Source organism: Equus caballus, chromosome 22, assembly GCF_041296265.1.
Source record: "Equus caballus isolate H_3958 breed thoroughbred chromosome 22, TB-T2T, whole genome shotgun sequence".
In the NCBI taxonomy this organism is placed as follows: domain Eukaryota; kingdom Metazoa; phylum Chordata; class Mammalia; order Perissodactyla; family Equidae; genus Equus; species Equus caballus.
Genome location: NC_091705.1, coordinates 31,914,215 through 31,936,851, shown reverse-complemented (window position 1 = coordinate 31,936,851; position 22,637 = coordinate 31,914,215). Strand labels below are relative to the sequence as shown.

The 22,637-nt window shown below is 38.2% G+C and overlaps 1 protein-coding gene across 1 annotated transcript in view; it reads right to left on the bottom strand.

The window, feature by feature from the left end:
* Nucleotides 1-22,637, bottom strand: part of TOP1 (DNA topoisomerase I) — an 85,444-nt gene that overhangs the window by 9,290 nt on the left and 53,517 nt on the right. The window contains exons 9-14 of the mRNA XM_023626565.2: nucleotides 18,320-18,435; nucleotides 14,548-14,669; nucleotides 13,538-13,660; nucleotides 11,605-11,792; nucleotides 11,186-11,330; nucleotides 946-1,089 (exon numbers count right to left, since the gene is read on the bottom strand). Coding sequence (XP_023482333.1) covers nucleotides 946-1,089; nucleotides 11,186-11,330; nucleotides 11,605-11,792; nucleotides 13,538-13,660; nucleotides 14,548-14,669; nucleotides 18,320-18,435 — 838 coding nt within the window. The remainder of the gene's footprint in view (nucleotides 1-945; nucleotides 1,090-11,185; nucleotides 11,331-11,604; nucleotides 11,793-13,537; nucleotides 13,661-14,547; nucleotides 14,670-18,319; nucleotides 18,436-22,637) is intronic.

Below are 22,637 nucleotides of genomic sequence, written 5' to 3'. Positions count from 1 at the left end.
AAAAAAAGAAAAAACAAAGCAACAAATGAGGGAGTGTTTCTATTCTAGGCAATCAGACTCAAAAGGTCTTAATTTTGCTTAACTTTTGAGACAATTCAGAATTTGTGCTAAAATATAAACAGTGCAAAGTTGGGGGGACAAACATGAAGTCTTTTTCTTCTAAAGAGTAGAGAGAAACTGATTTCCAGGGCACTGTCTTTCAAACTGTGGTGGTGATACATTAGCAGATTGTTTAACCAATTTTAAAGGTTATGACCATCCTCTTTTAAAACAAGAAACGATAAAAAAAAAAAATCAGAATTCACTGTTCATAGAAAGGCAAGGCATTCTTTTGTGCGACTTTTGCTTCAGTACACACAAACACAAATATATTTATGTGTGTTGAGTTGTGATGTAAAATAAAATTTTTTGGTGGCTCATAGTCATTGAAAGTGTCAGGACTAGGCCAGCCCAATGGCACAGCGGTTAAGTTCACAAGTTCCACTTCTCGGCAGCCCAGGGTTCGCCAGTCCAGATCCCAGGTGTGGACATGGCACTGCTTGGCAAAAGCCATGCTGTGGTAGGTGTCCCACATATAAAGCAGAGGAAGATGGGCATGGATGTTAGCTTAGGGCCAGTCTTCCTCAGCAAAAAGAGGAGGATTGGCAGTAGTTAGCTCAGGGCTAATCTTCCTCAAAGAAAAAAAAAAGAGTCAGTATTTCTGGCATATTCAGATTCATGCAAATCCTCCCATCAGGCAGACTGTATTCAGACAGCAGCAGACACTGAACGCCTTTCTCCCCACTTCTACCCTCCTTACTGGACCAGAGATTAAGTGAGCAGGACCATGAGTGTCCAGGCTGTCACTGCCTGTCTAGTACTTAGCCAGGGCCTGGAGAAGTAAAGGCTCTCTACATCTTTGTTCAGCGGAACACATTAGGCGATACGACAGGAAGATTTTCTCACCTTGTCGATGAAGTACAGGGCTACAGCTCTCTGCCGGACTTTCATCTCTTTGGACTTCCAGTCTTCTCGATACTGGTTCCGGATCTTGTCCACACACTTCTTCAGCCGCCGAGCAGTCTCATATTTCTGCCAGTCTTTCTCACCCTGCAAGACCCAACCCCAAAGGTAGACTGCTTAAGGATGGTGGAGTATAGACAGACTGAATATCCAAGTTCAGAGCTCTGAACCAAAGAGGAGGAACTTGAGCTTAAGCAAGGCAGAAAAAGAGTAATGAAGAGAAATTTCAGGGCATTTAACCTGATGAGAACTCATGCTGTCCCATTTCACTATCAAACACAACTGCTTCCTATCTAATTGCTAAGAAAGCCTCTGGCTTTCATTCTGTAAAATGTTTATGTTCTTGGGAAAAGTCCACATGGCATGTCCCCAAAATTGACTTCTGTCAACACAAAGGGTATAAACACCCCCATTCCCACATCAGCCTCACAGCTTTGCTGCTGAATCTGCGACCCAAGAGCAGTTTTCTGCTATGACTGAATTTCATTAAATTCAAGACAACCATTCAGTTTGATGGAACTGTCAAGGAAGCAGAACCAAAAATTACAACATGTCATTACTAAGGAACACAATGACTTCCAGGAACAGCTGTAATTATTCACCATTTTCCAACTTCTGCATTTAAAAGTATTCTCAATTAGACTGAGGGAAACAATGTTACCGGGAAGACTTTTTTTTTTTAACATTAGAACTTTTGGTAGAAGGTTTAAAAATTTATTCTAAAGCCAATAAAGGTTTTTTAAAGAGTATGAAAAGACTGAATCTAATCAACGGTGACAGGAGATTTCTGCTACCATGTGGAACAGAAATAGATTCACAAGCAAGGACCGATAATAACATCAGCTGAGAAAGGGTAAGGAAGAAAAAAAAATCCAAGAAATCGAAGAGGGCGAGGGAGTATTACAAGGCCTAAAACAGACTATATGACATGAACACAGGGATGGAATTTAAGAACCCAACAATCTCTGATGTGTCTTTTGTGTGTGTGTGTGTGTGTGTGTGTGTGTGTGTGTGTGCGCGCGCGTGCGCGCTTGAGGAAGACTGTCGCTGAGCTAACATCTGTGCCAATTTTCGTCTATTTTACGTGGGATGCTGTCATAGTGTGGCTTGACCAGTGGTGCTACATCCACGCCAGGGATCCAAACCTGTGAACCCTGGGCCACTACAGCAGAGCATGCGAATTTAACCGCTACACCACCGGGCCGGCCTCAAGAATCTCTGCTCTTAATTTCCACACCCCGCAACAAAGGAAAGGCGTAGTGATTTCTACCCATACATGCCTGGTTCCCACCAATGATATGGACACGTGGTCCTTGAGGCATAAGAACTGTGGTCAAGGTAACTGGCTTTCTATGCACACAGGAGTATGGGGTACATGGAGCAGGAAATGTCTTCTACTTCTAGCTCTAACAAACGCTCAGAAATGAGAGCTTGCTCAGGTATGCTAAGGAGTCATCAGCACTCTGTCAAACTGTGTGCGGACTAGTTGTATCTACAAGTTTGGCTACAAAACGAGAGGTTCAGTAACTACTTCTTGTTGTGGGTGCATGATTTAGTACTTGGTGATACAGAAGAAATATCTAAGTTCTATTTCCTGACATTGGGAAGCTGAAAATTTCTCACTGATTTTTCTAAGTACATTTTGACATTTTAAGAGGTGAATAAGAAAAGGTGCGATACAAACTGTCCTCATGTATAAGTCAGTAATAAATCTCCATGACAACTGTTCTTACACACACACACACATACACACAGAGAAAAGTTAGAACATGAAAGGTGCATCTTCAACAGTACAGTCTCCAGCTCAGGAATGGACAATCTCCCATCACTCTAATGTGCATAGGCCCCCCAAAACCTGACTCTGAGTCTTCAAAGTCCCGTAAGGTTACATTTGCTCAGTTCCTTAGTCATGCCACTGAAACAAGGTTTAGAAAAACCTAACAAATAAGTCATTCACAGAAGATACCACAAAACGAACTCTTCTTCACAGGTTGGCTGGGCCCTGGCACAAGGATCCAGGATTCTCTGAACTAAGAACACAGAGATGGGGATGGGCGCAGAAGCCACCCTGTTTAGGTCTAGCACGGGAGGGCTGGCCTCCAGGAAGTATGCTAATCCCTGCTGCCTTCAGTTTCCCTAAACAGAATCCAGAGAGTAAAAGGCATTTTTGAACAAGCTTTCTCAGACTACCTGTGGAAAATAAAATATCTATTTAGGTATTCCAGGCAAAGTCCTCATGAAAACCGTCTCAGTAAACCAAGGTATCCACTATACAGGGGCTGCCTTTAACACTTTCTCCTCTTCCCCTACCTCAGTCAACCTTCTGTAGTGGATAAGAATCTAACTTGATTAATTATACAAGACATTCTTTGGGTTACTTGTTTTTAAACTAGTGGGCCCACTGTATTCTCTCTCTCTTTCTAATATAAGTGCTTACTCGTTAAAGTACAGTAGGGTAAGTAGAGTGAGGTTTGGATTCAGGATAGCAAAGTGGGAGGTGAGCCAACCCTGTTCTCCAATCCTTTCTCAGAAATTTGTATTGGAAAACATTTGCCAGTATTCTTAAGGGGCTCTTTACTTCTCACTTAGCTGGTGATCCCTATGTGAGTTTGCCATTTTATAGAGCACCAAAGAGAGTGAATGGCATTCTGAATTCAAACGTACCTCATTTAAATAAAAGACACAATAAACTGGCCCTATATAATTATACCATGTTTAAAGATAAAATCCAACCAGCTTTCAATACATACCCATTTTTAATTATATTTGTCTTTCTTAATAGAGTCCTTTATCTATTTAAATCCTTTTTCAGACATTAGTGTATTTTCTTCCAATACTAATACCTTTCATTCTGAACAAATCTTTTTTTTAAAAGACTTTGTGTTATACGGATTTAAGCATACAGCTTGACCAGTTTTGACAGTTCATGACTCATGTAACCTACACCCCATCAAGATAGAGAATAGTTCTATCATTCCAGAAAGTTCCCTCATGCCCCTCTCAGTTAATCACCAAACAAGAGACTACTGATCCTTTACTCTTATTTCTATCATCATAGATTAGTTTTGCCTAATCTAGAATATTATATAAATGGAATGACAGAGACTCTTGTGTCTGGCTTCTCATTGTGTTTTTAAGATTCATCCATGTTGCTGCATTTATCAGTAGTTCACTCCTTTTAATTGCTGGTATATATGGTATTTCTATAACTATCACTACTGTGTTTGACTATAACATTATGTGTTTATTCTGTCGATGGACCACTGGGATATTTCCAGCTTTGGACTCGCATGAAAATAGCACTACTGTGAACATTCTTGTACAAGTCTTTTTGTGGACATATGTTTTCATTTCATTTGGGGCAAAAATACTTAGAAATGGAATTAGTATCTCACTGTGGTTTAAGTCTGCATTCCACTCATAATTAGTAATGTTGAGTATTCTTTCACATGGTTATTTATTGACAATTCCTCTATCTTGTAAAGCTTTGGGTCAAGTCTTTTGCTCTTTTTTATGGAGATGTTTGTCTTTTTATTGTTGTGTATATTCTAGATACAAGTCTTTTGTCAGATATGCATGTTGCACATATTTTCTCCCAGTCTTAACTTGTATATTTATTTTCTTAATAGTGTCCTTTGTTGAACATAAGTTTTTAATTTTAATGAAGTTTACTTTATCGATTGTTTCTTTTACTTTTAGTGTTTGTGTCCTAAGAAATCTACTCCAAGGTCATGAAGATGTTCTACCATGACATATCACCTAGAAACATGAAAGGTTTTAGCTCTTACACTTTAAAATTTAGAATTTTATACCAAGAAGTCAGGTTCAGAATATAATTTAAAAAAATAAGCAAATGTCTTATTTTATCTAATAAAACTCACCAAACGCAGAGCTTCCCAAGAGCATAAAGCTCTATAAAGATATTTTCCTTCAATCTAGCCCTTTAATTCCAGGATGGTTACATTTAAAGGGTTGTCATCAAATATACCTTTGAAACCCCACAGAATTATACGTTCTAAAAAGAGAAAAGGCAGAATTGTGTATCTGGCACTGAGAATATTTTAATAGAATTGAATGCAGTATGATGTCAACATTAAATGAGTCCTGAAGTTTGCTGTACTTCATTTATAAGAAAACTCACCATGATAAATTTTGTTTGTAAAGTTAAAACTGGTGTTTGAAGAACCTTACTTTTACTAAGGGCTACTTTTCCAGGTTATGAGACTAGATAATGCTTCCAAACTTGGCAGTGGATTAGATTTAGCAGTGAGTACCTATAACATGCGGGAAGTGAATGAGTAAAATACAAGTACAAGAGCAAGCAAAGAATCTTAGAATAGGAGAAATCTCTGGAGGCTAAGCAGAAAAGTGTAAAACAAAGCCCCATGATGGTAGCCTCCCATAAATTGGACCTAAAGACCTCCATAAAGTAAAACCACCAACTACCACCCTTCACATTCTACTACAAAAAAGCTTCTTCTTTATAGACTTTTGGATCAGACCAGGTCAGTGAAATCATGCTTTAATTATTGCTTTGCTCCAAACATATAGTGATAAAAGTGCTCCATACAAGAAGTGGGGACCTGAAGCCAAGGGCTGTGTTAGATTGGGCTGAGCTGGGCTGGAAGACTCCGTCTAAGACGGGAAGAATGAGCAGAGAAGTGGAGAGCAAAGAGGAGGAAAAGAAATGATACAGAGACCAAAGCCACTTCCCAGTCAAAAGCATTTACAAACAGAAATTCCAAAAGACAAGGAAAATGCCTTAGAAAAACTGTCGACAAAACAATACTTAGTACATGAATTCACTTTAGGTAACATTTTAAAGAGCAATCTGACAAAGGTTTTCAAATAAATATGTTTAGTATGACTAAAGAGAAGAAATTATGAAACAGAAATGAAATAAAATCAGGTAGATACAAAATAAAATTAGAAATTCTGAAAACAAAAAATAATTGAAATAAATTATAGAAGGGATAAACTTTAGGTTGGATATAATAAAAAAGAGAATTAGTGAATTGGGAGTCCTAGACAACTTCCCCAAAATGAAGACCATTTAGGTCTAAAGAGATAAAGACTATGAAAATATAGTTTAAAAAAAAAAATGTGTAGATTGAGAAGCTCCAACATTCATCTAATAGGACTCTAAAAGAAGCAAATGGAAGGAATGGCCTAGAAGCTGTGGAAGAAATAATGGTTCAGAGTTTTCTAAAATAAAAATACATTAGCCCTCAGATTGAAAGTCTAGTTTGAGTATCTATAAAAATACATCTATACTTAGACACAGGATAGTGAAACCACAGATCACCAATGATAGAGATATATATTATTTATTGAAGAAAAGATAGATTATGAGGATGGAAATAAAGAAATTTTCAGGTAAACAAAAGGAGAATTTGCCACCTATGGATCCTCACTAAAGAAACAGTAAAGGGTGTATTTCAACAAGAGAAGTAAACCCAGAGGGAAGGTACTGAGTACAGAAATTAATCAAATATTTGACTGTGACAACTGTTGACTGGCGAGAGGGTTAGAGTTTTATGGATGATTGTGTTTTTGTGGAGTTTTTTTAACAAAAAGAAAGATGAGGTATAAGACCTGGAAATAAAGAGTTAAAACTGTCTTCCTTTATAGATAATTTAATTGTCTATCTAGAAACTCCAAAAGACACAGACACTTTTAGAATAAGAATTTAGCAATGTTTTGTCAGATACAAGATCAATATTCAAAATCAACAGCATTACCACTCTATAGTAATAAGAAACAGAAATGTAATAGAAAAAATCTGATTCAATAGCACTACCAACTGTGAGATCTCTAAGAAAAAAAGTTTTTAAAATGTGTGAGGGGCCGGCCTGGTCGCGCAGTGGTTAAGTGCCACGTTCCACTTTGGTGGCCCAGGTTTCACCGGTTTGGATCCCAGGTGCAGACATGGCACCACTTGGCAAGCCATGCCATGGTAGGAATCCCACATATAAAGTAGAGGAAGACGGGTATGGATGTTAGCTCAGGGCCAGTCTTCCTCAGCCAAAAGAGAAGGATTGGCAGCAGATGTTAGCTCAGGGCTAATCTTCCTCAAAAAAAAAAAGTGTGAAACCTTTGTGGAGAAAATCACAAAAAAATATTGGAGGATATATTCAAAGACATGAATTAATGGAGAGGTATTAACACATTCATGGATTGGAAGACAGTAAAATAATGTCAATATTGTCCCCCATTAATCTATAAATTCACTGCAGTTCTAATAAAAAGCTCCGAAGTGTTTTATCTTAAAATTAATGTACAACAGCAGAGAGCCAAGAATAGCCAAGACAATTTTGAAGAATGAGAAGGAAACCTGTCCTACTCAAAAGTAAAACCTTTTTTTTTTTCTTTTTTTTGAGGAAGATTAGCCCTGAGCTAACATATGCTGCCAGTCCTCCTCTTTTTGCTGAGGAAGACTGGCCCTGAGCTAACATCCTTGCCCGTCTTCCTCTACTTTATATGCGGGACGCCAACCACAGCATGGCTTGCCAAGTGGTGCCATGTCTGCACCCGGGATGCGAACCAGCGTACCCAGGGCTGCTGAAGCAGAATGTGCACACTTAACTGCTGCGCCACTGGGCCAGCCCCCAAAAATAAAACCTTATAAAGCTACAGTGGTTAAGACAGTATGCTACTGATGAGGAAACAAACTAATTAAACAGGACAGAGAGCCCAGAAACTGTCTGACACATATGTAAAATCTGATATATGACACAGGGGGTAATACAACTAAATAGTTCTGGGACAATCGGTTATTCATTTTGAAAAAAATATGTTAGATCTCAATCTCATACTGTACACAAAAATACATTCTAGTGGAGCGAAACTTTAGAAATGTTAGCAAGGATATGGAGAAAAGAAGAACTTATATGCACCGTTGAGGGGATGGTGGTGACACAAACTGGTTCAAGTACTTAGAGAACAATTTGGAAATATCTAATAAAGAAACTTTAAGGGAAATTTTCATTCATACACACAAAGAAAATGTGTTTATTCCAGCACTGTTTATTATAGCAAAAGACTAAACAACCCTAAATGTCTCAAAAAGAGAACAGATTTTTTATATAATAAGAATGCTACGTAGCAAATAAAATGGATAAATTTGATGTCAAGATAACAACGTCTCAAAACCAAAGCTGAGTGAAATAAGTTGCACAGCGATCTCAATAACATACCTAATTTAAAATTAAACCTTGTGAAAACAGTACTACCTATTGTTTACGCACACATAAATATACTGTAAAAACACAAAAATATACACAAGAATGAAAACATTAAGTTCATTATGGTAATCTCCAGGGAAGGAGATGAACGGTATGCAGGGGGCTTCAGCTGTGTTTATCAGAATACGTTTTATGAACTGAAGTTAACTAAACAAACAGACATGATCCTGAGGTTTGACACAGCCAGATGGTGGGCATATGAGTGTTCACTATATTATCTATTCTTGTATATTTGAAATATTTCATTAAAAATAAAACTCCTAATGCTTATATCTTTCTATTTTTATCTAAAAAGAGAATGCTTTCCCTGCTGTCAGTGCAATTAAAAACTATTCAAAGCACTGTCAAACTCCAATCTCTGAAGTTCTCACTGTTCTGCTTAGTGGGAAATAACCAATGAGGACTGGCAGAAAGCTGAAGAAATCACATTTCTTTTTCCCTCAAGAGTACCACTTGCCAAGCCTTTAACCATCTTCATGACTTTTAGGATCCCAACTCAGTTGACTAGAATCAGCCACTCTGTCCTGGGTGTAAAGTTTCTGGGCAGGGCCTACATCATTCTACGTTCACCACCGTAACCATCCTCCAGAAACCTGCACAAATCTCTACAGTGATAGGAGTTATCTGGATATTGTCTGGAATAAATTGGCTGGCTCTCTCCCCTTGAGGTACTCCACCTAGCCTATCTAACAAGGATGGCAACCCTCAGAGACTCTCCTACAATCACCTCTAATCGTGCCTGTGAGAGTACACAGTGTGTATCTGTTTGGAATCTCTTCCCCTCTCTCCATCCTCTCTACCATCAGCTTGTCTAGGTCACCTCCACTTCTTGCCTAGAGTACTATGACAGCCTCCTGCTGGTCTCCCTACTTCTTGTTTGTGTCCAATCGAGTCTCCACAGAACCGCAGTCAGAACGATCAATTAGATCACAGGTTGCTAAAATACAAATCCCCTATCCTTTCCGTGGATAAATCCTATTCATCCTGTAAGTCTTGTCATAAATGTTACTTCCTCAGAAAGGCCTTCCTGAGTCCCAGAGACCAGATCAGGTGCCCTGGTAGACTCTCAAATGGTACCCTATACTTTTCCTTTGCAGCATTCACAATAGTTTGTATTTATTGGTGTATTATGTGTAACGCCTGTGAATCTTGCTGAAGTGAGATTATGTTCAAGACACTCCTCTGTTCAAAGTACTTCAATGGCTCTCCATCAGATGCAGAACATGGTCCAATCCTTTAGCATGACATTTAAGGCTGGCCACAATTTGGTGGCAGGATGTCAGAGGAAGGCATCAGGAGGCTGATGATCTAAGTCAGAGTTACTAACTACTGAATCTTGGGAAACTTTTTTTGGCCTCCTAGAGACTAAATTTACTTATCTATAAAATTATGGCATTAGTATATGTCTGGTATGGTTGTTAAGACAATCAAATGTCAACATATGTGAAAATACTTTTTTAACAGTAACCCAATATCCATTATTTTGATAAAATTTTTTATTGTGGTAAAATACACATACCATAAAATTTACCATTAGTGACATTTAGCACATTCACAATGTTGTGCAAATATCACCACTTGATAATTCTTTTTGCTACTCCTTTTCACACCCCTCCCCTCTGTCCATAACAACACAATTCTCTCTGTTTGGAATACCTGTCTTTTAAGATATAATTGTAACCTGATTTCCTTCATAAAGTTGTTCCTGATCTCTAACTGCTGGAAATAACTGCTCTATTTATCTAAAGCATTTAACATTTGCCTTTCTTCTAATTTAACTGAATTCTTACCCAATTTGCCCACCAGCCTACAAGTTTTTTGAGGGCTCAAATCATTGTTTATCCGCCTTTATAGCCCTCCAGCTTTGTCTGTTTCAGAAGAAGAATACAAAGTTTCCTTATATGACTTGACTTTTGCTCAGCATGAGAGTTCTCCTTCTGATTTTATATTTACTCTAAACTAGGAAAAGAGAAATTTTGCAGTTGAATTGAAGAAAACATATAGATGGGTATTTTTCATTAGAACACAGCACTATAAACTAGAGAATGTGTAGTTTAGTCTCAACAAGACACTTAGCCTTTTGAGCTGTGGCTTTCATATCTTAACAGATGTTTAATAATTTACAAGCCAAGATTAAGAAGGTCTTTAGTCCCAGTCCCCTGCATGTAAACAGTCACAGTGTATAGAGAACTAATTCCTTGACAGTTTTTTTGTGAAGCCCATCTCTCTTTCAGGTTGCTGTTCACATTTCCATGGTACATCTGAGGGTGGAAGTTCGTGGGATTCTCCCAAGCAGAGTGCCTAGCAGGCTAACAAGAGCTGACTGCCCTTCCAAGACAGTTTTCCTCTTTAAATAGCAGTATCAATAAATAACAACGCATGGGTATACAACAGTTTATGATGTGCTTTCACATATATTATCCCATTTGGTCCTCAGGGAAACTACCCAGATGAAACCTTAGGAAGCCAGAAGAATTAAGACTAGATTTCACAACTTCTTTCTGGATTCAGAGCAATTACATTCCTTTCCTCAGAGCCAAGAAAGGTGAGGAACAGGAAGAGAGCTGTTGAAGCCAATATAAATTTAGCACATTATTCACCACAATCTGACCACTGAACAGTAAGCAATGTGAAGGCAGGGACTGCATCTGTTTACCAACACACTTCCTAGCACCATGCATACACTGTGCCAAGCATGTACTGGGATTTTAGTAAACGTTTGTGAATTAATAAATGAGTAAGATTACAATGTGATGCAGACAACGCATACATCTTAGGGAAGTCACTAGATAATGATAACCACGAAAGTACTTGTCTTATTTTGTGGCAAGGGTTTTCAGTTTGTCAGAGTGATTCCAGAGGCTGAGAACATCACATTTCAACAAAAAGACAGAGATTATTAGCCCCACTCATTGCTGCAGCTCTTCACTACCCCTTACCTTGATTCGTGAACTGGGGTTCAACATGATGTATTTAATGGAGCCTTGGATGTTCTCTGTCCAAGAGACCAGCCAAGTAACCTTGTTATCATGTCGGACCTCTTTCCATTTATGTCCTGGAGGAGGAGAAGGAACCTTGGCATCTCTGCAGAAATAACAAAGCAGGAGGGCAGTGAAAATGAGGAGAAGTGAGGAACAATTTCACCTTTCATGACCTGAAGGATATGATGAATCTGCTGAGCATATATTTCCAAGTTTCCTCCTCACCAGTCAATAACTGAAAAACATTTGGAGATCTATACATGGAAATACTGTGTCATTCTCAAACAGTCCTCTGTAACATGGGAAATATTGCCAACTACCAAGAACAAAGGAAGCCCCCCACTTCATTTCTGGCCCAAAGGATGAACTCTGCTCACTTGCTACAGTTGATGATTATATCCTCAGGCATGATCCGTCTTTTCAGCATGCCCATCTTGGGGTGGTTGCCACGGCCACGGAAGAGCCCAGGAGGTTCTATCTTGAAGTTGGCAATCCTCTCTCTGTGGTTATCCATAACACAGAAGCCATATTCTTTCAGTAATTTTTCATTCTCCTCTTTGATTTTCTGGAAGACGGGAAGGAAGTACTTAAAATGGGTTCAAATGCTATTCTCTACTCAAACATTCTTAGCTTTTCTGTGAGAACAGGTCAAGGTAGAGAAAAGTCTAAAAATCACTGAGAAATGAATTCAAAGAAGGGAAAACCTCTAAAAGATTTTTCAAAGTTAAATATAAAAAAGTTCCCTGAGATATCTACCTATAAGGATTGACTTCAACTATTCAAATTCAAACTAATCCGATTCTAAACTGATTCTCTTAAAGGATTTATGTGCATAACTATGTTACTTAGGTATTTTTAAATATAACTTTAAAAATTAACACCATTTTGTTGAGTACTGTCAAAATGTGGGACAGAGAGTCTCTGACAAGTCCTCATAAAGAACATCTCCATGTTTTCTAACAGATTCCAGAGACACTTAGTTGAATAGCATTTCATGTGAGTTTTCAAGCTGAAACAAACCTGTCATGGTTTCTTTCCTAGATATATGGGTACATAGATTCTACACTTTCTGATCCTTGCTACAAAGGGTGGGGGGCGCGGTGCAGGGAACTGGAGCCTCCTTACCCTCTGCTAATTCTTCGTTCATATTATACTTAGCAATTCAATTTAACCAAGTCCTGCTCCCTTGTTGATGAAAACAGATTCAGAACTTGCTGGCAGCAGTTGTCCTCGACAGGGGCTCTGACAAGGTGATACTTCTGAATCTCCCTATCTTTGGATCACTATTCCAAGAACAAAGCTCCAAAGTAGTTTTTAAGTTTAAAAACACAGCTAAAGTGAGTAATAAACCAAATGCCACTAATTTTGAATATTGGGGAAAAGACTGAGACTGAAGTGTGATGCAATTATCATTCTTATAGAAACAAGAATTTTTAAACTAAAGGTCAAATAGGTATCATTAAACAATGAGCTATATAAATACAGTGGCCTAAATTATATAAACATGCAAGTCCATTAAAATACTGAAACTATGGGGCTTTGAAGTGCAAAGAATCCCTAAAATCCTTAACTTCTGGACCTCCAATTTGAAAATACAAAACCCTAGCCTGGATTCGAAAATACAAAACCCTAGCCTGGATTCCTCTACATTGAGGCTTAACAAACTTTTTCTAAATAGAAAATATTTTAGGGTTAAAGTCATATGGTCTCTGTCGCAACTATTCAGCTCTGTCACTGTTGCATAGAAACAGTCATAGATGATATATGAACAAGCAGACGTGGCTTGTAATAAAACTTTCTTACAAAAAGAGCCTATAGTTTGCCTCCAGGACTCTAGAAGAAACTGACATCCCAGCTGGACAGTAGAAAGATCTTTCAGGAATGAGGTTGGCCAAGGCTGGAAGATGGAGATGGATGAGCGTGGCTAGATTTCAGGGTAAAATAGATCAAAGAATAGGGAGATACACGGCCAATATTATTTTATCTGTCCTAAATCGCTAATATCCAGGAGCCACTGTGGGGCAGGTCTTTCCATCCTTTAATATTATATTATTGAAGTTACTGACTGGTTTTTAGGTCAAAAAAGCACCAGGGTTTTTATATTGAGCCATTAAACAAAGTGATTATTCACAATTTTCAGTCTACGTAAAACCCATATGAAAATTTAGACTTTGCTGGGCCAAGAATCCTAAATCTTTAGTAGAGAGCCATGTGAAATTACTAAAGCTGTGTCCTAAGAACTAAGGAGAAAATTAGATGAACTAATCACTACTTCAAAATTCTCTAGAGGTTTAAGAAATTCTGTAGTACCAGTTTCTCTTCCTTGCTCATCTGTTTCCGAGCTTCCGTCTGGGCTTTGAAATACTGGCTCATCTGGGTAAAATCACATTTGCTTAGGCTGGTGATAATATTCTTCTCTTCGTTAGTCATTTCCTAGTCAAAAGAGAAGGGGGAGTTAAAGGAGAAGATAAAGGTAAATACACTAATAAGCACTCAGGTTTCTTTGTGATTACAGCAAAACACCATTTTTTCAGTCAAAGATGTCCAGAGAGATAATCAATCTAAATTAGTGAGTTCTGAAAAAGGAAATACAATTTATTAATTTGTTCTATAATAAAAATTTTAATATAAAAATACTTTAAATGACTTATCATTGACAAAAGGTAACTCCTGGGTAGTTTCTTGGGCTCCTTGGCACATTGCCACAATCTCTTACGCATATACCACAGATAGAGAAACATGAATATTGTTAATAAGAGAAATATTCCCACTCATTCTCTTTCAGAAACATTATCCCTGCTCTATTCACTTATTAAATTTTATTTCCAGAGCTATTCAGAAGGTAAACTTCAGCTCAGCCTCTGTCCACATTATTCGAATTGAGAATAATGAGATTGTTTAAAATCACCTAGGCAGATACAGGATATGCAGTTTCAAGAACAGAAAGTACCTAAAGCAAATAAGCAAGAATCAAGAGGGAATGGGACATCACATTAACATCTCTCTTTGCAACAGCAGACAGAGGGCAGTCCTACAGAGACAAATTTTCCTTTGCTCAACTGGAGCTGAAGTTTTCTGTTTGATCTAATCTGATAAACTCCCTCCTGCAGCCAAATGAGAGCTGAGAGAAAAGAAATATTAAGTATTTTTGTTAGAAACTTTATATAATAAAGCAAATGAACAGGAAAAAAAAACCTTTACTATAATAAAACTCAACAAATTTTACATCAGCGAATTTTTTGTAAAAGTATGCTTTATTACTTAGTAGTTGATTAATATTTCTGAAGAGTGCTAGGATATTAATACATGGGCTACAATACCTTTCTCCAGTCTTTAAAGAAGTTTTTCCTAAATATTTCCTTAGTAGTATATTCATGGTCGAGCATTTTTGCAAAGAACGTAGCTACTTCTTCTGCTTTGGGGCTCAGCTTCATGACTTTACCTAGAGGAAAAAGTGGTTCCAAAAGTTGAGGTATATAATTCATGTTCTGAGCATAAATATTGAGCTCTGGAGACATCTTACTAATGGTTTACCTTCCCGAGGTCTATAAAGGTCTAGTAACACATGGTAACAACAACAAAGACAACATACTGATTTATATCTACTTGTATAAATTCTCCTTCTCTTTAGCAGATATTTACCTGGGTCATTCTCTGGAGACTATGCCAGTAAACTGTTCCCAGGTGCCTGCTCAGGACAGGGATGACCTGGGGCAGGCCCAGTCACTCTTCCTTTTCCTTTCAGCAAGCAGGGTCCTTTACACCTCTTCAATGGTTTTTAAAAATCAAATCCTCAGAGGGACTCCTGCCACTGCTAAGCTAAGCAGCCTCTGTTCAAGAAGGGGAGGAAGGGATAGGGCAGGGAGTGGAAGAAAGGAATTGTGGGGAAAAGAAATAGGCATCTTTCTTCTTTAAAGTTAGGTGGGTGGAATATGAATAAAAATATATATATATCTATAGCAGGCAAGCCCAGATATCCCACATGAGAAGTCTAAATAAGACCCTCCTCTGGAACCTTGCTACTCAAAGTGTGGTTCACAGACCAACAGTATCGGCATCACGTGGGAGTCTGTTAGAAATGCAGAATCTCAGGCCCCCATCCCAGACCTACTGAACTAGAAAGCGCATTTTAACAAGACCCTCAGGTGGCTGTGTGCGTACTAGGCTTTGAGATATACTGCTCTGGAACACAGGCACTATGAGGTTGCCTCTTCCAGGGAAACAGGACTCATCCAGAGCACAAGGGATGACTGGGGTTCTTGGCACTGTATAACATGTTTAGCAAAAGCTGTTCTAAAGGAGTTCTGATGTTACACAATGAAAACTGCTAACTGGTAAAGAAAATCTAAACAGGGCCTGGGGGTTTTGTCTATCTTAATTAGTCAATAAAGCAATAAAGGAAAAGTACTTGGGAGTTTAATCTACTTTGCAAACGGATTACTTTTAACAGTACTCTTACGGCCAATTTCCATTTTTGTCTTGAAAACCCAACTTTATAACACCATCTGGAACTAATCCATGACATAATAATCTGGCTATACTTAAATGAGGTTAAATACTATTCTACTGCCTTGCTATTACATAGGTACTAATAATTCACCATGGATTTTCACATTCATTATAGAAAACTAAAACTTAACCAGAAATCCATTCACTTCAAAACTCACAAGACACCTCATCTCATGATGGTTGGGAAGTTATCCTATCTGACTGTAGGGATGTAGGAAATTGTAGCACAATATTGAAATTGTCGGGGTAGACAAAAGAACCTGCTTTGAAACCATAAATTAAAAGGCCAACAGGTGGCGCCACTTTCCCCACTCAAACCCCCAAGCTCCTGCCTTTGAAAGAAGACACTCTGGGCCTCTAAGATAGGCTGGCTTTCAAGGGTTTCCTGCACTTCTTCACAAGTCCCCCATTCAAGTCTGAATCAGAGACGTCAAGTAAAGTTGTGACATATTTCCAATAAAAGGAAAACATTAAGTCACCAACAATAAAAGAAATGAAATAAAATAAATGGCAAGAAGAATGTGAACTGTTCTTGGGTCTGTTTGGTATAGACTAAATACCAACAGCATCTGAAAAAAAAAAATGGAGGCTCTTGGGCAATTTTATTTAATTCTGTCCCAAAAGAGAAAGCAATTTTGACACCCTCTGTGTTAGATGAGCTGTCAAAAGATGAAATGATGGCTCCCAGCAGCAGAGTGGTGGGAGGATGACTTGAAGGTTCCTGGCAATGGTAGCACTTTGTGGAAAAGGCTGAGCTCCAGGAAGAAGAAACTGCTGAGTCAGAGCTGAAAACTGAAGGTTCTTAGCAGAGGCAATTCACTGCTTCAGCCAGCCTGTGCCCCACCTCCCTGGCAGGTTCTAAAGGAGTCTGAGAATTCTCTTCCCTAGAGGGTAGGCAGGACTTACAGTATCAAATTTGACTAATAAGTCAAATACAACTTCTTGATTTGCTGCAGAGCAAGAGTTTACACAATCAAGGGGAAGAAATCCCAGAGAGAAACCCAACTGAGAAAATGCTAGAGCGCTGGAGCCGGAGCTCCTATGATGGACTGGACAAGAACTGGGGAAGGGACCTGGCAACCAGTGATGATGACTGGTTCAGGGCTCAGCTTACCATCTTGAAAAGTAAGAGAAACTCAAAGACTAAGGAATCTAGCTTTTCCTCAAATTACTTTGAATCTCAAAGTGAAGTTTTACAAGCTGAGCTTTCTGAAGCTTCTGAAGTAAGCCCAGAGGAGGGCTACAGAATATCTGCACTTTTGTGATTGTCTTCTTTAAGGTTCTAGGCTCTTTCTCTTCATTAGAGTTTTGGCTTTGAGTCATATTTAAGAGTCTCCAAGGAATGACCAACTGTGAGGGATGACAGTAGAACTCTGTCCTGTGCTCTCTGGTCAACACAGGTCAGAAAGCTTATCTGATGAAAGCATTGGTCACTGAGGGTATGGGATCCTGCTAGATTGCAAACTCCATGAGATCAGGGATTAGTCAATACTGCCCACTGCTGAGTCTTGGCATCTGAACATAGGCACATTGAATAAACATAGTTTTAAACAATGAATTCCAACTTGCCAAGTTTGACATGTCTCTCACTTGCAAGACCTCTAGCCTTTCAGTATAAACTACTACCTTGACCTACAAGCATCTGTAGCCCTGAGGTCAGTGCTGGTGGACGGAGAGATGCACCAGAACTCTCTGAGTCTTCACCACTGATACTTTTCAGCAGTTCTCCTGCCCAGTGCTTCTCAAAGTTTGGTCAGCAGAAGCACCCAATACTGCTCCACACCTATTTAATGGGCCCAGATTCAGCTGGTGAATCTTAAGCATATACAGGTTTGAGAAAAAATGCTCTATCCATTTCTGGATAGAACTCTTGGAATGCAGGAAATCAGTTGAGCATTACCATCTGCATACTGCTATACTGCCAACACTGCCAATAGGAGTGTCAAAGACTACTCTCAAATTTGTCAACCCAAAGACAGAAATAGTGATAGGTAAGGGACAATTCTGAGTGTTCTAAGAGAACCAGGCAGGGCATTTCCTCAAAGCAGCTCATCACACTTAACTGGACATATAGCAAAGGCACAGTGTCGTGCTATGTAAAGTGAGTGATAGACACCTACCAGCCCTATCTAGAGACTGATGGCAGACAAATTAATCCTCAGCCAAATACTAGTGCTATTTCTAGTGATAAGCAGTTTGTCAGCTTGGATTATATCACTAAAATAAATTACAAGTATGGCTATTTCAATAAATCTTGGAAAGAGTAGCTGCTTAGAAATGAAGTTCAGATAAAAATATTTAGCTGGTGGAAGAGGTTCTGTGAGCTATGTAGATAGACCTTTTTGGGACCATGTAGTTAAGACATTAACAGCCCCTTTCTCAGGGTACTTCGTCAGCACAAAATGGGCCTTTAAGAATTAAGTGAACACCCGAAGACCCTTCCCCCAAACCCTACAATGACAATAAAACGAACTGAAATAAACAAAAAAGGATTATATAGCACAAGATCCTTCCTTATTTTCTATTCCTAAATAGAAGCAGACTCTTCTTGGCCAAGAATTGGGCGACCTTGGAATAACTCACCATCATAGTAAAACTTGACACTCTCTGGAAGAGGCTCATACGGTGGAGCAAATACAGGACCTTTATGTTCTAGGAACTTCCACTTGATGCCTTCAGGATAGCGCTCTTCTTCCCACCTTACAAAGACAAAATATATCCCTATTTAGTGATTGCTTCACCTAATAAAGAGATTATTATCTATTAAATGCCTACATAATTATCTGCTCAACTGACTGATGCTCTGGAGTGACTCTGGGCCCCACATTCAAGGCCTGGATCAAAATAACCAGTGTCTTTCACTTTGAAAAAGCCAACATTCACAACAACTAAGATAGAATACTCAGGTGAATGGAGGAAAATACATTCCAACAATTTGGTTCAAAGATATTGGATACAAGAGATCATCACTCAAGGATCTCAACAACTGGGGGTGTGGAAATGGAAACAGTTGTCTTACAATACTGGTATAACAGTAAACCAATGGTAATACATGACAGAAGTATTATTTATGCTGTTAATACATATAGGAAAAGCCCTCCTGGAAATGGAAATGCCAGGGGAAGGTACAGGAGAAAACAATCCTATGAGAAAGTGCATAATGGAACAGAAGAGCGGGAAATAATAGTTCAGCTAGGGTAAACTGAGTTAAAGGTACTTATGCATTATCGAGAGCTATTTAGCAGACACTGAAAAGTGACTGTAAAGGTCAGTGGAAATAACTTTTTTTAACCTTATTTTAAAAATGGCCAAACATACAGAAAAATAATTAATACAATGAACACCATATAGCCATCACCTACATACAACAATCATTATTATGCTGAATTTCCTATTGCTGAACCATTTCAAAACAAATTGGAAATGTGATACCTTACCTCTAAAATTTCAGCAAACATCTCTATAAAAATAAGGATATTCTCACATAACTACAATACTACTATCAAATCTAATGAAATTAATTCTCCAATATCATTCTAATACTCAGACCATACTAAAAACTTCCCAATTATATCCAAAATGTATTTTATACACCAGGATCCAATTAAGGATGATGCACTGCAATTGGTTGATATGAGTGAGTCTTTCTTTCTCTGGAATTAAACAAACTGTCTTACTACCATCACTGTTTTGTTTTTTTAAGAGTCAGTCAGTTGTCTTACAGTTAGAATATTTTAATAATTAGAAAATTCTAATAATCTATTTAAAGATTTTAATCTTCACTATTTCTATCTTAAAATGAAAAGCCCTATAGTTCCACAGAATCCTTCTGAAAGCCAATTATTCATATTCTATTACTTCCTATCATCTCCCAAGTCCAATATTTTAAATAAAGTTCAAAAACACCAAATAAAAATTACATATATTGAACTGTGCTGTAACAATAGCACTACTATAAAACCAAAGTCAACATATATGGTCAAATGATTTTTGACAAGAGTACCATGACCATTCAATAGAGAAAGGACAGTCTTTTCAACAAATGGTGCTGGGAAAACTGGATATTCACATGCAAAACAATGAAGTTGGGCCCTTACCTTACTCTATATACAAAAATAAACTCAAAATGGACCAAAGACCCAAACATAAGAGCTAAAACTCTTAGAAGAAAACATAGGGGAAAAGCTTTACCACACTTAGATATGATACCAAAAGCACATGTAACAAAAGAAAAATTAGATAAACTGGGCTACTAAACTAAAAACTGTGCATCAAAGAACACAATTAACAGAGTGAAAAGCCAACCCACAGAATGAGAGAAAATATTTGCAAAGCATATAACTGATAAGGGGTTAATATCCAGAATATATAAAGGACTACAACTCAACAACCAAACAACCCAATTGAAAAATAGGCACAGGACTTGAATAGACATTTCTCCAAAGGTATACAAATAGCCAATAAGCATCTGAAAAAATACTCAACATCACCAATCATTAGGAAAATATAAATCAAAACTATGAGATACCACTCACATCCATTAGGATGACTATTATAAAAACAAAGACAAACCAGAAAATAACAAATGTTGATGGGGATATGGAGAAACTGGAACTCTTGTGCACTGCTGGTGGCAACGTACACTGGCGCAGCCACAGTGGAAAAGATATGGCAGTTCCTCAAAAATTAAACATAGAATTACCTTATGATCCAGCAATTGCACTCCTAGGAATATACCCACAAGAACTGAAAGCAGGTATTCAAACAAATACTTGTACATCAATGTTCAGGGCAGCCCTATTCACAACTGTCAAAATGTGGAAACAATCTAAGCATCTATCAACAGATGAATGGATAAATAAAATGTAGCTTATACATACAATGGAATATTATTCAGCCTTAAAAAAAAAAGGCAATTCTGACACATGCTACATGGATGAACCTTGAGGAACTTTCTTAAGAGAAATAAGCCAGTCACAAAAGAACAGATATTGTATGTTTCCACTTATATGAGGTACCTAGAGCAATCAAATTCAGAGGCAGAAAGTCGGATGGTTACCGGGGGCTAAGGGAAAAGAGGGATGAGGAAGAGTTATTGTTTAACCGAGTTTCAGTTTTGTAAGATGAAGAGAGTTCTGGTGATGGGTGGTGGAGATAATGGTAGCACAACAATGTGCACGTACTTAATACCACTTAATTGCACACTTAAAAATGACTGAGATGGTAAATTTTATGTTTTCGTATTTTGCCACATATTAAGAATAGTTTAAAAAAAAACCTCAAAGTCAAGATTTAACAAAATTTTAGACCCAGAAGAAACACTAAAGATCTTCTATAACCAACCTACTACTTTACAAATATGAAAGTGGCAGGATCTCCCAAGTAGATGTTGGCATAGAAAAGCCTGGATGCAGCAACCCAAACCCCAGAGTCTATTACTCTCCAAATCAGAGAAAATACATATGTAGGTATTATGTATGTAGGCGTGTATGTGAGGACTGCTACAAGAAGCCCCTCTGTAGCAGTCACACAGTAACTGTGAGGAGATTCAGAACGCCATATTTTCCCTCATCCTGGGACTTGGTTCCATTCTTCTCATCAGCCCCAATGTTTTTTAATTAAGACTACAAACTATTTTTATAATTCCTCCTATTCCATTATGTTCACCCTGAGGACGCACAGTAACTTCTTTACCATTTAAGCTAAGTTAGAGATTCAGTGAATCACTCAACACCAAACCTCAGTCTAAACAGAAAGACAGAACGTACCCTCCAACAGGCTGCTGTCATTGGAGCAACAGCTATTACTGTACAAACAGAAACAGTAGTGTTGGCCTTTTAGGCCCCCCCTCTACGGTTCACCAACAAAATTAAGAAAAACATGTACTCAGACATCAAAATGATTTTTCTATAGCAGGCTTGACTTATGAATTGAAGGTAGGTATCAATTTGATAACAAAATGTGCTTGAAAGGGGGAAGGTGGAAAAGTGCTAGAAATGTGTGTAAGACAGGGAAGTAAACATTCATATGCCGCTTGAAATCAAGTTCCCTTGCAGTTAATAAGCACCTCACAGTACATTGTAAAATGCATATTTAATGCTGAAAGTTTCAGAAATAAAGATCATATACTACAGCTTTCTAGAAGCTAATTTCTGGAATCAAGGACAGTTTCTCTGATTTGAGGAGAATGTCCATCCATACTCCATAAATTTCTTATCACTATTACTGATTGTATAGGTAAGTCCTGGTCTTTCAACACTAATTCCTTACTTTATATCCTAACTCCTTACAGCATTTTATCTTTGCTAAAAGAAACTTAAAACTCTATATAAAGTCACACCTAACACCAGCAACAAATTACCCAGTTTCTAGGTCTTTTGGTGAAGAATCTGTTTAGAATAAACATGGGACTTACATTCCAACAGGTCAGCTCTGACACAAAAGTGTTCTTAAGGCAGAGCTGAAACCCTATACAGCTATAATCAGGAAAAGTTAAAAACCAGGGTATCTGTGTTAAACAGGTTTTCATGGGTGAGCCTGAGCATACTGCCATCACTTATTAACATTATTTCTATGGGGAAAATGTGATACAGTAAAGAAACCCAGAGGAACCTGGACCATTTTCCCATTCCCACAATTACTGAAGAGAGGGAGCTGAGGATCAAAATTTGCTTGCTTGTTCGTTTGTTTTTGGCAGGATGAACATACCTGCAGACTCAAGGGGGAAGCAAAAGATCTGCACATTTGCCAAGCTAGTAAAGTGTGTAATTCTCTTAGTGGGATACCCAGAGGAATATTTGTAAAAGTGAGAGTATCTGTCATTTAAGTTCCCTGCCATTTAAGTTCCCTCAGTAGGCCATGAGTGGCAGTCACTGAGGACTGGACCACTGACTTCAGAGTA